Genomic DNA, 14,588 nt, shown 5'->3' with positions numbered 1-14,588 from the left:
CACCGATATCCCTTCCACCCTAAAATGCCTCCTCAGCTGATTCCATATCTTCACCGTGGACTGCACCACTGGGCTCCCTGAATACCTACTCTGAGCCATTGGCAATGCTGCCGTCACCACCATAGCCCTCAAACTAGACTCCTTACAAGATTCTTCCTCCTCCATCCTAACCCACTCTACCCCTTCTCCTTCCCACCACCGCCGCACCTTGTCCACATTCGCCGCCCAATAATAATGAAGCAAGTTCGGCAAGGCCAACCCCCCCCGTTGCCTCTGCCTCTGTAGCAGGGTCCTCCCCATCATCGGTACCTTCCCCGCCCATACAAAGTCAGAGATGATTGTGTCCACTTTCCAAAAAAAGGCCTTTGGTATAAAGATTGAGAGCCTGAAAGATAAACAAGAACCTTGGCAGAATATTCATTTTCACCGCTTGGACCCTCCCTGCCAACGTTAAGTGCAGTGTACCCCACCTCTTCAGATACTCCCTGGCCTCCTCCACCAGCTTTGTTACGTTCCACTTATGGAGCCCCATCCATTCCCTCGCTCCCGAAATATTCTTTTTATCTATCTGTAAGGGAGATAAATACAATTATTCGGCTAGACTGTACTTCACTCTTTCATTCAAGAAAACCAGATGGAGATTCTTGGAGTGTCAAACAAGGCCTTTATTTCAGCTACAGCAAGGGCTCCATGCTCAAACTAGTGACACACGCCAGAGAGCCCTGATTCAAGATTACACAGACAGTTATACCTTTGGGTTCGGTTACAAGAAATTAGCATATACCAATCAAAGGTTTAAATTTGTTATTGGTCATCCATGTCCAATCACGAGTATCAAATAGGTTTGCATCATGCATAGTAAATGAGTACACTTGACCAATTGCAACATGTCCATGTCTACTTGATTATAATATCCAATCAGTGCAGAGGCCCGTGTATGTTGTCATATTATTTATATCGGATGTATGTTATCTGGCTTGTGCATATCCATCTACCTCCATGATGGGTGGCCTGGCTGTTTTTAATAGCTTCTCTCAAGGTATAACTGCTCCAGCAGACAAAAAACTGTGATTCTCTCCTTCCTTTTGTGGTCTCCAGACAATTTGGCACCAGAGCAAATGGCAAAAGATCCCACATTGTTCTTGCAGTCCATGAGAGCTAACACCTGTCTTGTCCCTTCCTGAGAACTAAACACTGGTAGTTTGTGCCCTTGGGTATTTCTTCGCAGCTAGCAGCTTTGTGTGCCTTTCAACCAAACCGAAGGTTTTAACCCTTTCAGTAACTAGTGAAGATTATCAAAACCTATGACTAAATCTATAAAAATAATTCCAATATAATGTATAAAACTCTATCCCCTTCACTATCCACTCTGACTTCTTAAAAACTTCAACTAAATTAGCTCATAACTCTATATTCGCTCATACTGCGGACTCTGATTTGCCCAAAATAATTGGGGCCTATAATTCCCTGCTTATTCACCTTTTCTTGAACAGGGGTGCAATATTTGACATCCACAAGTATGTTGGTGCTAGTGCAGTTGCCAAATGTTTGTTTTTGGGAAAATTACAGGTAATGACTTTATTGTCTCTGCCCAAATTTATCTGAATATTCCAAGGTGCACAGATTCTCGATTTTGTGATTCTCTCGACGTCTTTTCTTAACCTGCTCAGCTGTCTCTAATTTTTAAATCAACAAAAACCTGACTTGATGGAAGAAGTTGGGATGGACTTTCCTATTTGGGTATCGCAATGCTGGAAGAATGAGCAACAACTGACGAGAAGGCATTGATGTTGTCTTACTTCAGGGTCCGCATAATTTGCAGACATTGGGAGAAAATTGTGGGAGTATATAACAGTTTAACACTACCTCCGCTCCCCTCTTTTTTTGTTATACCCCACCAACCTGACTTTTAGCCCCAAATATGGGAAACTGTCAATTTACGGTGGGTCAGTAATCAGTAGAACAAGCAGTTTACTCAAACCTGTTGCTAATTCAATAAAAGATAAGCTAGGGTGTGTTGTACTGGAACTGCTGCAGACAGAATGTGCTTTCTGTTTTGCTCATCAAAACACAGTGGAAATATTTGCACCAGAGACAATGCAGTTAAGTCATGAGGCTGGTACACCGCATTAGGGGGTTGAATTGTCAGGCTAAAACTCAGAAACTGATACTCTTCAGCTTTGAACAAAGATTAAACTCAGATGTTGCAGAAGTTTGAGATACTAAACAGCTTGGAATTGGTCAGTCTTGGCATACTTTCGGGAAGTTCAAACTGGTGAGATTTGGGTTTCGGACTGATATCAAGAAGAATTTCTTCACAAAAGCAGCCAACACGGGCTAACTTCCGGGTAAAATACTATTGTTGAAAACTTTTGATCCTTTCAAAAGTTGTGACAGTAGATTAGGTTTTGCTTTCTGGACATCTGGAACCAGTGATGCCTTGTGTTGTTTGAAACATTTATCTTATTATCATCCTCGAGGTTGGGTGATCATTACCGATGTGGCATGTGACTTCAAGCAAGCGTTTTAAATTAGATGGAGTACAGGATGCTTTATATGGTTGTCTAGACATAGAACATTACAGCGTAGTACAGGCCCTTCGGCCCTCGATGTTGCGCCGACCTGTGAAACCACTCTAAAATCCATCAATGAACTCCAGATTAAAGAGTCATGATCTATTTTAAATCTTGCTGACTACTACTTATGATTACTATGCCCTTTTGATGAACGTTACTAGTCTTTCATATAACAGAAATGTCTATTACATTATGTATTTTAAATAGGTTAACATTGGTATTTAAATAGAAGGGATTGCATAAATCTCTGAACTAATATTTTCACAGCATGTTATTAACCCATTGCAACTTCAGTTGAGCTGGACAAACTGATCCAGGCATGACATCAGGAAATTCCCCCAGCAGTAGGGAGTTTTGACTAGCTATGGCCTACAAATCTGTGCAAGCACACGTTACTTGAAAGCTAAGCAACCTACTCCACAGTGTGAAGGCCAGGAAGTCCATATATTCTTCCTCTCCAAATTGCACTGCCCACCAAATTGGTGAAGGAAAAATGGCTGTTCACAGCCCTACGTCTATTATTTACAAGGAACTTTACATTTGCAAACAAGGAGTTTATGGTTACATGGAGCCTCCGTGCACATTTGGTTTGTCTTGATGTAGTCAGCACCAGACTGTGGACTGGACTACCACTTTTAAAAGAGTCTTTGGAATTTACTTACCTGAATGTGGTATTGGGAGGAGCTACCCACTTAAAAGTCCACATTCAAAGAACTATGTTCTGCCTCTACCACTGCTTGAAAGTTGCCTCGACCGTCTGCTATACATAAAACAGAATAGATGTGTGCAGATTACTTAGTGATTGCTGAAGTTATTTTAATTAAGTAACTTTTTGAAACTTTGTTTAAATTAATAGTCTGACTATGCATAGAGAAGTTAATTCAGTTATGTCCAGTTTTGAGATTCAAGTCCAAGAGACTTTTTTGCAAAAGACCATTTGGCACAACTGCCTTGTAAGTGCATTGTTTGTAATCATCTAATAATGATTACATTTTCAATATTTTTATACATCGAGAGTAGCAAATTATTTTTTTCCAATTAAGGGGCAATTTTTAGTGTGGCCAATCCACCGATTCTGCACATCTTTGGGGTGTGGGGGTGAGACCCATGCAGACACGGGGAGAATGTGCAAACGCCACACGGACAGTGACCCGGGGCCAGGATCGAACTCAGGTACTCGGGGGCCTTGAGGCACCAGTGCTAACCCCTGCGCCTTTGTGCCACCCATGATTTAACATAGTTAATCTTTAAAATACATGTTTGAACTGAAGTTGGACAAGAGTCAGTCACAGCTGTGGGAAGATTAGTTTACAGAGATTTTGTGTAGCCCCTTTTATTTAAACCCCAATGTTAACCTATTTAAAATAAGTTTATAAACTCTTCCATAAAATACCATGTAAAGGGGAATCAGGAATGGGAGAAAAAAAGTTGCCCTTTGCTGGTGTGCCCACATCCCATGATAGACTAAAAAGAAGGATTTTATAGAATGTGCATTTTATGTTGATGCTTATATGACAAATTTCAGGATCTGCATAGTTTTAAACGTCCACACTTCTTGAACATTTTGTGTTCTTAGTCTCAATAGTTGACATATTGACGTATTCCACTGAGTTTCATACAGGTTAGTAATTATTATGATCACTGTAGAGTCCAATAGTGTGAAAAAGAAGGAATCGCCGAATGATCCTGATGAAAGGAACCAACAAACAAAATTTCACTTTTGAAACTTTTTACTGTAACAATCAAACCCGAAAGCAACATAAAATTTTGCCATCTCTACTACAAACACTCAGCTCTTTAGCATCACTGAACCATTCACACATCTTGTAGGTTTCTTTCACTTTTAGCTCACTTGCGCATTGCTTGACCAGGAGGTCCATGAGTTCTCTTACTGCCAAACAGAAAATTGACCTTTTTTGTAGAGAGCTCTGCTTGTGATGACTGGAAAATTCAAAGAATATTGGATTCTAGGTATTGGGCAATTTATGGGTTAAAAGCCTGGAGTAGTTTGTATTTGAGTGCAATGATCATTTAAAAAAAAAAAAAAAAAAAAAAAAAAAAATTCTATTTTGTAGGTTGCTTTTAGAATCCAGAAAGTGAAATTGACAAAGGAGTGTGTTTTTCAGTCTGGGCTAATGGACTGTGGTTTTACTGGCAAAATCCCGAGCGAGTTGATGTGCTTTGCAGCCTGCAGAGATAATAGGCTGGATTCTGCCTCGGTCAATGCCGGTATCTGGGTTCACGGTGCAGCAGAGAATCGCAAAATTGGAATCTGCACTGGGCATTGGCCGGCGCTGAGCAAACGTGATGCTCCAACCCCCCGCTGGTGCCAGATTAGAGGTCCACAACTGCGCGCCAGGGAGAACATGTAATTGAATGCAAATGGATCTAAATGACCCATTTGCATCTATTTAGCGGGCCCGCCACCCTATTTTCTGGTCCTCCATGAGCCTCTGGTCCCAGGGCCGGGAATCACAAGATGCTCTCAGCATTCATGAGCCTATCGTGGTGGACCTTGCGGTGGGCAAGGTCCGTAAGTGAGTTGCCCCCGAGGTCCATCCGAGGGCTACCTTCCCCACCCACAATGCATTAATTTCCCACCCCTTCTCTACCAGGTCTCTTTCCCCCCCCCACCCCCCAGGGACCCCTGTAATAAGGAGTCTTGCCCCTCAGAAACCTCGGAGAGCAGTCCCGACGGGCAGTGAAAAAAAACTACAACGACAACTGTAACACTTACCTGGAAACTCCACGTGTCCGTTCGTGGAAGGTGAACAGCTGTGACCCGTGTCTAGACCTCTCAGATCCATTAGCTGCAAGCCATTCGTAACTTTCTAGTATTGGGCTATGATTGACAGCTTCCACACATCATCTGCAGCCTTGATTCATTCATCTCCCTTCATGGATGAGTGACTCTTAAGTACTGATACCACAAACATCATCTACATCAAAGCATAATAAGTGCATACTATTTGCATGCTTGAGTGCCCTTGGAATGCACTTAGTGAATGGAATGGGGGTTATCTCTATTACAGGGGTCCCTGGGGGGGCTCTCCCTATTACAGGACATTTTATTTTAAAAATAACCATGCTTTATTTCTTCAGGCAATCATTCCTGGAGTGAATCATTCTTTCTGCACAGTCTTACAAATAAACTAAAATATTGGGGTTTTCGGTCCAGTGTGCTAACTGTTGGGTAAAAGCAAATTACTGCGGATGCTGGAAACTGAAACCAAATGAGAAAATGCTGGAAAATTTCAGCAGGTCTGGCAGCATCTACAGGGAGAGAAAAGAGCCAACGTTTCGTGTTCAGATGACCCTTTGTCAACAGCTTTGACAAAAGGTCATCTGGACTCAAAACGTTAGCTCTTTTCTCCCTACAGATGCTGCCAGACCTGCTGAGATTTTCCAGCATTTCCTCCTCTGGCTGCTAACTGTTGTGGCAACATCAGTCCCAGGTCACTTCTGTTGCTCGTTTTAGCCTTAGTTTAATTGCTCTAATTCTGTCACCTTTGCTCTTGAGTCGCCAGGTATCTTTCTGATACCGCCACGTGGTTCAAGTCCGAGTAATGATTAATAATCCAACACATGGTAGCACGTGTAGCATGGTGGTTAGCACAATTGCTTCACAGCTCCAGGGTCCCAGGCTTGGGTCACTGTCTGTGTGGAGTCTGCACGTTCTCCCCGTGTGTGCGTGGGTTTCCTCCAGGGGCTCCGGTTTCCTCCCACAGTCCAAAGATGTGCAGGTTAGGTGGATTGGCCATGCTAAATTGCCCTTCGTGTCCAAAATTGCCCTTCGTGTTGGGTGGCGTTACTGGGTTATGGGGATAGGGTGGAGGTGTGGACTTAGGTAGGGTGCTCTTTCAAAGAGCCGGTGCAGACTCGATGGGCCAAATGGCCTCCTTCTGCACTGTAAATTCTATGATAATCTATGACACCGCATAGTAAGAGTTAAATCAATGCTCATGTATTATATACAGCAATCAATGCTTATACATTCATTCTACCTCTAAGCTACTTCCTACAACTAACAGGCCAATACTTAACTTTGGAAATGGCCCACCAGGTCAGGGAAACAAATGGCCTTTCGAATGGGTTCTGAGCCTGAGGGATTCAAAAGCTGGTACAGGTCGATAGTCAGGAGTGTCTATCTGGTAGTGATCGTTGGAGTAAAACTTGCGTTCTCTTGCAGAAGGGTCTCGAAGGGTGTGGAGAGGAGAAGGGTCGAGTTGAACTTGGCCCTTATTCTTATAGTCCCCAGGGGCTTCCCGCCTCTCGGGGCGGACCTTGTACCTGGTTCCAAGTGATTGGACTTGGTCCCAATGACTTGGTTCGATATTCTCCAATGCTGGAGCGATTCCTTGATCGAGGGGTGGTCGTTTACCTCTCTTTGTGTCAGCTCCTGCTGGCGCCGAAAGGTCTGGCTTTGGGTGTCTATTTTGTATCAATTTTTCCCGGGGAGTGCTGATTAATATGCAGATGGCTGGGGTGTTGTTATGTTGATGGCTGCAGGTATCGATTCGGTCTGGCTTCCCCAGAGGCGAATACACTGTTTTACCTGCAGCTGTCTGTTTGAGTCCTGTTGGCTGATTTTCCCATCAGCCTCTTCCGTTTGCCATTTTAAATCGGGGTTTGGCCATTCTAATCGGGAGTCAGACATTTTACATGGCTACACTTCTCAGAAATGACCTCTCAGCTAGAAAATCCAATTTAATCCAACTTATTCAGAATTATCTCAGCTTCACTTTGCGTTAAGGGATATCTCACGAATATAAGCTTTTTGAAAAGTTCAGAGCTCATCACAATGCACGTAAGGGTTCTTGTAGTATTGGATCCATACAGCCTTCATTTTAAGCAGCTTGACCTTGGAGGTCAAAGAAAATCCTTAATGGTGCATCTGATAATACCTGCATTGCACATTCTTTGATCTTTTATTCACCAAATCTCAAATGTGGTAGATGCTGAGATTGGAACAAAAATAAATTACTTTCTCTGTTTACAGTCGGTGAATCAAATATTGAGGAAAATGCATTACTGTCTGCTAGTACAATGACATATAATAAATGCATATACATTATTTTAAAATAGTTTATTTTCCATATTTAGTTCCACTAAAAATATTTTGATTTACAGGTTCTTGTCTTATTTGGAAGAGCAGTGAATATCTTTCCCCTCTCATACCTTCTGAACTTCTTTCGAGATCATAAAATTACCCCAAAAATGATGTTTGTTATGTGGTTTAGTGGTAAGTGGATATTGGAGATTGTTATATTAAGCTGTTAATTACAGTATAACAAGGTTTTAGATCTTAAATGTATAACATTATAATAATATTAAGTACTAAAATCTCATTAAATGTAGAACATTTTGGTTTTTTTGTTTGTGTGTTCTGGAAATCCAGATGTGATTTATTACACCCAGATGTATACATAAATCTACAGCAAGGATTGCGTGCATGATTTTGTTGTAGCAAGGGCAGCACGGTAGCATAGCGGTTAGCGCAATTGCTTCACAGCTCCAGGGTCCCAGGTTCGATTCCCGGCTGGGTCACTGTCTGTGCGGAGTCTGTACGTTCTCCCCGTGTGTGCGTGGGTTTCCTCCGGGTGCTCCGGTTTCCTCCCACAGTCCAAAGATGTGCAGGTTAGGTGGATTGGCCATGCTAAATTGCCCTTAGTGTCCAAAATTGCCCTTAGTGTTGGTTGAATGGGGTTACTGGGTTATGGGGATAGGGTTATGGGGATAGGGTTATGGGGATAGGGTTATGGGGATAGGGTGTGGGCTTGGGTAGGGTGCTCTTTCCAAGAGCCGGTGCAGACTCGATGGGCCGAATGGCCTCCTTCTGCACTGTAAATTCTATGAAATCTATGAAAGTGACAGCGCTTCAAATTTCCAATTAGAACTTGAAGTTGTGTCGAGTAGGATTTTCCTCCCCATCTGCAGTGTGTTCTGCAGCGGAGTAGGGCAGCTAGCTAGTGACGAGCGGTGGGATCTTCTGGCCCTGCCAGTTGTAAACAGGCTTTCCTGTTGGACACACCACTCGCCACTTCAAAACCCGCGGCAGGGGAGCACAGCCAGCGGGACCGTAAGATCCCAGCAGCGTAAATGGACAGAAAACACTGCCCATAGTGTCTTTAATGTAGAAAAAACACCTTAAGATCATTTTTGTCTGCTTATGCTTCTGAAACCAAGTGAAATAAGTAAATACCAGGAGGGGTACCTCAAAATCTGGTAAATTTGATTATAAGGAAGGTCTTGAAGGAGGAGGGAGGAATGTTGAGACCCTGGAAGTTAAGGGAAGGAATCTTCATACTTTCCATCTCATTCTGAACCACAGCTGAAGCCAAGTTTTGCCAGTTGGCTGCATTATTTCTATGTCGGCACCAAAACCTTCCCTGCCCTAATCTTTTGTGATTTACACAAATTGGGGGGGGGGGGTGGGGGGGGGATATACTTATCATCCTTGACTCACTGGGGAACTTTGAACTTTTGCCTGAACCAGATTGTTGTGGGTTCAAGTCCCACACCAGAGATTTGAGCACATAATGGAACAGTGGTTAGCACTGCTCCAGGGCCCCGGGTTCAAATCTGGCCTCGGGTGACTAATGTGGAGTTTGCACTTTCTCCCCCGGTCTGCGTGGGTTTCCTCCGGGTACTCCGGTTTCCTCCCACAGTCCAAAGAAGTGCAGTTAGCTGGGTTGGCCATGATAAATTTCATCTTGGTGTCCAAAAGGTTAGGGTTACTGGGTTACGGGGATAGGGTGGAGGTATTGGCTTTTGCCCAAAAGGTTAGGTTGGGTTACGGGGATAGGGTGGAGGTGTGGGCTTAAGTATGGTGCTCTTTCCAAGGGCAGACACGATGGGCTAAATGACCTCCTGCACTGTAGATTCTATGATTGTAAGATTACAGAAGCGATGGGGTAGTGTCAGAGATGCCATGTTTTAGATGAGCCGAGAAACCAGGACCCCATCTGCCCTCCCAGATGGATATAAAAGATTCCACAACACCTTTTGAAACCGAGATGTTCCCTCTGTTTTGGGCTTTGTTTATTCCTGGTACAATCCTTGTAGAGACTGATCACTTTTAAAAAGAAATTTGAACTTCCGGTGAATGACAAGACATTTACTGCAATACATAAACTAAGACAGCATTGACTAAACAGTCAGCACTTCTATTCTCTAAACTATGGGAAAGATCCCCCATTTAAAATTTAAAACATCTAAAAACATCTCCTTCTCCAGTTATATTTTACACTGCCCTTTAAGTAGATATCTAATTTTCCAGGAACAAGTGCAGAGTGATCCTTAGCTCCTTTTCTTTGTTTCAGCCAGATAACTTCTCAACCTGAGCGAACTTTCACGGTGTGGGTTACTCTTGAGATCCCTCCTTCCAGTCAAAGCTTGGTGAACTTTCCAGTGTCGTATTAACCTTGATGATCCTGGTCTCAGTCTAAACGTGAACTCCCAGCCCACCTTGTGTGGTGAACAATTGAGACTTGCTGCCTCTGTCTCTCTGTTTTCTCTCTCAGATTCTTGCAGACGTTCAGTAATATTTTAGGAAAATCTGTAACCCAATCCTATAATGATTTCCTATGGACTCTTGTCCTCTCAAAGTTCATCTCCATAGCAATGTGAATCACATGGATCTTGTATTTTTTCTTTATTCTTTCATGGACTGTGGGTTCCCTGGCAAAGCCAGCATTTGTTGCCCATCCCTACTTGTCCTTGAACTGAGTAGCTTGCTAGGGCATTTCAAAGGCTTCAGATCCCACCGATGTGGGTAGTGGAATTTAAATGCAATTAGTCTGAAAGCTCTTCTCTAATGGTGACCATGACAACTATCCTTTGTTGTTGTAAACAAGCAATCTGGTTCAGAGGGCAGTTAAGAGACACCCACATTTCTAGGGCCTGGCGTCACATGTCGGCCAGATGGATTATCACAACAATCGATGATAGTTGTCATCGTCAACAATATTGAAATTGGCTCTCAATTCTCGATCGATCAATTGAATTTAAATTCCACTAGCTGCTGTGGTGAAATTTGAACCCTTGCCCCAGACCATTAACCTGGGCCTCACATTAATAGTCCAGTGACATTACCGCTATGCCACTGCCTTCCCCCTCCATGAAGTAGCCAAGTAGAAATACTATCTAGCTATCTCCCCAACCTCATTCTATCTCCCCAACCTCATTCTACCTTGAAATTAAATGGACAGTTCAAAGTATAACTGTTTACACTAACCTGACATTCCTAACGCTTCCCCTTGGAGACTAATAGTGTATCCTTCGTTAGCACAGCTGCTGTGGTCACTAGGTACAGATGAAATACCTTCTTCCACCACCAAAATATCTCAATTTGTTGTCACTTTGGAGTTGGTCGCATGACTTCCTTCATTCTTCCATTTTATCCTAAATTAAAGGCACAGCCCCAAAACATAACAATCTTTTTTAAACTTCACATATGTAACATCCTATCACCAAAAACACCAGTAGGAGCTTGTTATGCATAAACTGGCTGCTGTATTTCGTACGTTGCGATAGTGACTACACTTAAGTACTTAATTGGCCGTAAAGTACTTTAGAATACCTTGATGTTGTGAAAAGCACAATATAAATTAAAATTTTAATAATAGCAGCCACTCTTAATTAGCCATTTTCTTTAATGCTATAACTTCCAAACTGTTACTTCTCTAATATGTACAATTAAACGTACATACAAAATAGAAGCAGGAGGAAGCCATTCGGCCCTTCGTTCCTGATCCGCCATTCATTTTAATCATGGCTGATCATCAAGTTCAATACCCTGATCCATCCCCTCCCCATATCCCTTTAGCCCCAAGAGCTATATCTAATTCCTTCTTGAAATTACACAATGTTTTCTCCTCATCTACTTTTTGTGGCAGTGAATTCCACAGATTCACCACTGTCTGGGTGAAGAAATGTCTCCTTGCCTCGGTCCTAAAAGGTTTCCTTCTTATCCTCAAACTATGACCCCTAGTCCTGAACGCCCCCACCATTGGGAACATTCTTTCTGAATCTACCCAGTCTAACCCTGCTAGAATTTTATAAGTTTCTACGACATTCCCTGTCACTCTTCTAAACTCCAGTGAGTATAATCCTAACCGATTTAGTCTCCTCATATGACAATCCCGCCATCCCAGGAATCAGGCTGGTACACCTTTGCTGCACTCCCGCCATAGCAAGAACATCCTTCCTCAAATAAGGACACCAAAATTGCACACAATACTGCAGGTGTGGCCTCACTAATGCCCTATACAATTGTAGAAAATCATCCCATTCCTATACTCTTCTGCCTTCCCAGTTTTGTTACCATGTTTTGCATTTTTCACCTCAAACCTACCCACGAAAATAAAAATCAACTTGTTCATCTTCACATTTGACCTCATAAATGCCATCTACTGTATCACCTTATGTTCATTATTACAATCCGCAAATTTATCTCTATTCTTTGCAAGATATTATGATTTTGTTTTTAATTAAGTCAAGTAGCTCTAACCAAAAGGCACAATGACTAATATAATTTTACCTTGTAGTTCCTACAAAGTTTTAGATTAATTTACTCTCTTTAATATCAGGTCTGCGTGGTGCCATTCCCTATGCTTTGAGTCTACATTTGGAGATGGAGCCAATAGAGAAGCGTCAACTTATTGGAACAACCACAATAGTCATTGTGCTTTTCACAATTCTGGTTTTGGGTGGAGGAACAATGCCTCTCACCAGGCTGATGGATATAGAAGATCCCAAAACACGTAGAAGAAACAAGAAAGATATTACCCTTAGCAAAACTGAGAAGATGGTAATTGATTTGCCTTGCTTGTCTTCACATCTGTTTTGCACTTTGTGCTTGACAGAACCCTTCTCTAGGCATTAGATCAGAAAATTGAAGGCCATTTGGTTATCAAAAAATTTGGAATACAAAACCCAACTGCTTGATTTGTAACTAAAACATTGAGCTGAAATACAGTACTTCATTAGTCACTGTTTGGTTTGAGCTTAATAATTCTTTGAATTGATGTGCAGAGCTCCAAGTAATATAATTGGCAGTACAAATTATTGCACTAGTTTCTACAATGAAATTTATAAGTTGTTGCTTTCAAACCAATTCATTATAAAGTCCAAGCCGTAAATATATAGATGGTTCTAATTGGTTGTTGTTATTTCCAGGGAAACACCATTGAATCTGAACACTTATCAGAGCTGACTGAAGAAGAGTATGAAGCACAGTACATCAAAAGGCATGATCTCAAAGGTTTCATGTGGCTGGATGCTAAATATTTTAACCCATTTTTTACACGAAGACTTACTCCTGAGGTTGGCCATTCTAAATTTCTCTTTGAATGATCAGTAAAACAATATTTTACATGATGCAATACAAAAACTGTTAATGTCGTGTAGCAAGTACTGGAATTACTGTATGTTTTGAGAATGGAATGGAAAGTTAACGGTTATATTTGTAACAACTAAATTCAGGAGGATCCTTCATTTCTCACGTGTATTCTGATGTGTGTGGGACAGCTCAAAATTCCAAACCATTACTTTTTTTCTATTTTCTAGTTGAATCCCATGCAAAACACCATCAGTTTTCAGGGAAATGTTTTCAGGCTATTAAGGCCAATTGATAGGGTCAATAAAGGGAAACAATTTCTGCTGATTCAGGAGTCTACAGCTGGAATTCTCTGGCCGTTCGCTGGCGGCGGGATTCTCTGGTCTTGCAGACAGCGCACCCCCGTCTGCGGGCTTCCCAGCGGCGTTGGGTGTCTTTAATGGTAAATCCCATTGACAGCGCTGGGAACAGAGAATCCCATTGCCAGCAAACGGCACACTGCCAGAAACACGCGACTAATGTGCCGGATAATCCCACCCCAGGATTAAAAGCCTAAAGTTAGAGTTTAATTTTTCTGGAGTGAGGTTAGGACATGTATCTACAAGTAAAGGGTGGTCTAATTTGGAACGCTCTTCGGCAAATGACGGTTTATGATATGGAGCAACCGTGAATGTATGAATTGGGTCACAGATCAGTCATAATCTCATTGAAAGGTGGAACAAGCTTGAGGGGCTAAATAGCCTCCTTCTGTTCCGATATTCCTCTGTCCATAAACTCCGTGCGATAATGATAACCCTGGGATCTATTTTGTCAGTCAATGGCTGTAATATATTGGATTATTGACTGAGGAATTTGGGGTAATTGTATCAAGATATTTCTGTCCAGTTAAATTCAATCCGCAAGGGATTGAAGGCACCAAAGTTTCCATATGCTGGTAATGTAAATTCGTCCCATGTTGAAGAATCTGTCTGGGTTGGTGTTTCCTGCTAACCATTGCGGTGTCTTAACATATTGCAGTGATTAAATGTTGGTTTTCTTTATATCATGCATCATTTACCTCTAATACAAGTTCAAGGACTAGGATATATTGTAACGCTGGGTAGTATTTTTTATTAAGTCAAGTCAATGAGGTAATAAATCAACCCTCTACATTCGGTATATATGAGCGAGACACCAATTGTAACATTTTATATCGTGCACCAGAGATCTGTTCAGGAAATTCAATGTATGTCATCATTAATTGCTTATGTTCGCTTCAACAAGACAAAGAAAATCCTCAAGAGAACTCCAGTGTCTGTGCCTTTTTATATATTTAATTACATCCCCATGGCAATGTCATCATATCAACTTCTTCTAACTATGCCTGGTTAATCTCCCTTCAATGAGTCTGTACAGTAAGATCTATTCAATCACTGATGAGACTAATCAATCATTAATAAGATTCTTGCTCCCAGTCACAATTTCCACTAAACTGCTGATCACCCAATTTCCCTTCAGGCTCCCATGATAGCTGATATTGTTAAGTGTTCTCTCATTCAGGTGCTATCCCTGTCCTTCTTGAATGTGTAATTGCCTCCCAAATCTGTGCCCATCTTTCCCAGAGCTGCATCTTTCAATCTCTCCAATAAGGTTCCCCTTTCCTATTGTACCATCAAAACAGCTCCGAGGATGAC

At 42.0% G+C, this 14,588-nt stretch overlaps 1 protein-coding gene across 1 annotated transcript in view; it reads left to right on the top strand.

Annotated features, from left to right (window-relative positions):
- The window catches only part of slc9a8 (solute carrier family 9 member 8), a 111,638-nt gene that overhangs the window by 69,169 nt on the left and 27,881 nt on the right, over positions 1 to 14,588 (top strand). Inside the window, exons 13-15 of the mRNA XM_072514757.1 lie at positions 7,707 to 7,818; positions 12,167 to 12,387; positions 12,756 to 12,902. Coding sequence (XP_072370858.1) covers positions 7,707 to 7,818; positions 12,167 to 12,387; positions 12,756 to 12,902 — 480 coding nt within the window. The remainder of the gene's footprint in view (positions 1 to 7,706; positions 7,819 to 12,166; positions 12,388 to 12,755; positions 12,903 to 14,588) is intronic.

The sequence above is a fragment of the Scyliorhinus torazame genome, chromosome 8 (assembly GCF_047496885.1).
Source record: "Scyliorhinus torazame isolate Kashiwa2021f chromosome 8, sScyTor2.1, whole genome shotgun sequence".
NCBI classification, from domain to species: domain Eukaryota; kingdom Metazoa; phylum Chordata; class Chondrichthyes; order Carcharhiniformes; family Scyliorhinidae; genus Scyliorhinus; species Scyliorhinus torazame.
The sequence above is the reverse complement of the archived record's forward strand: the minus strand, read 5'-3'. Positions and strand labels throughout refer to the sequence as shown.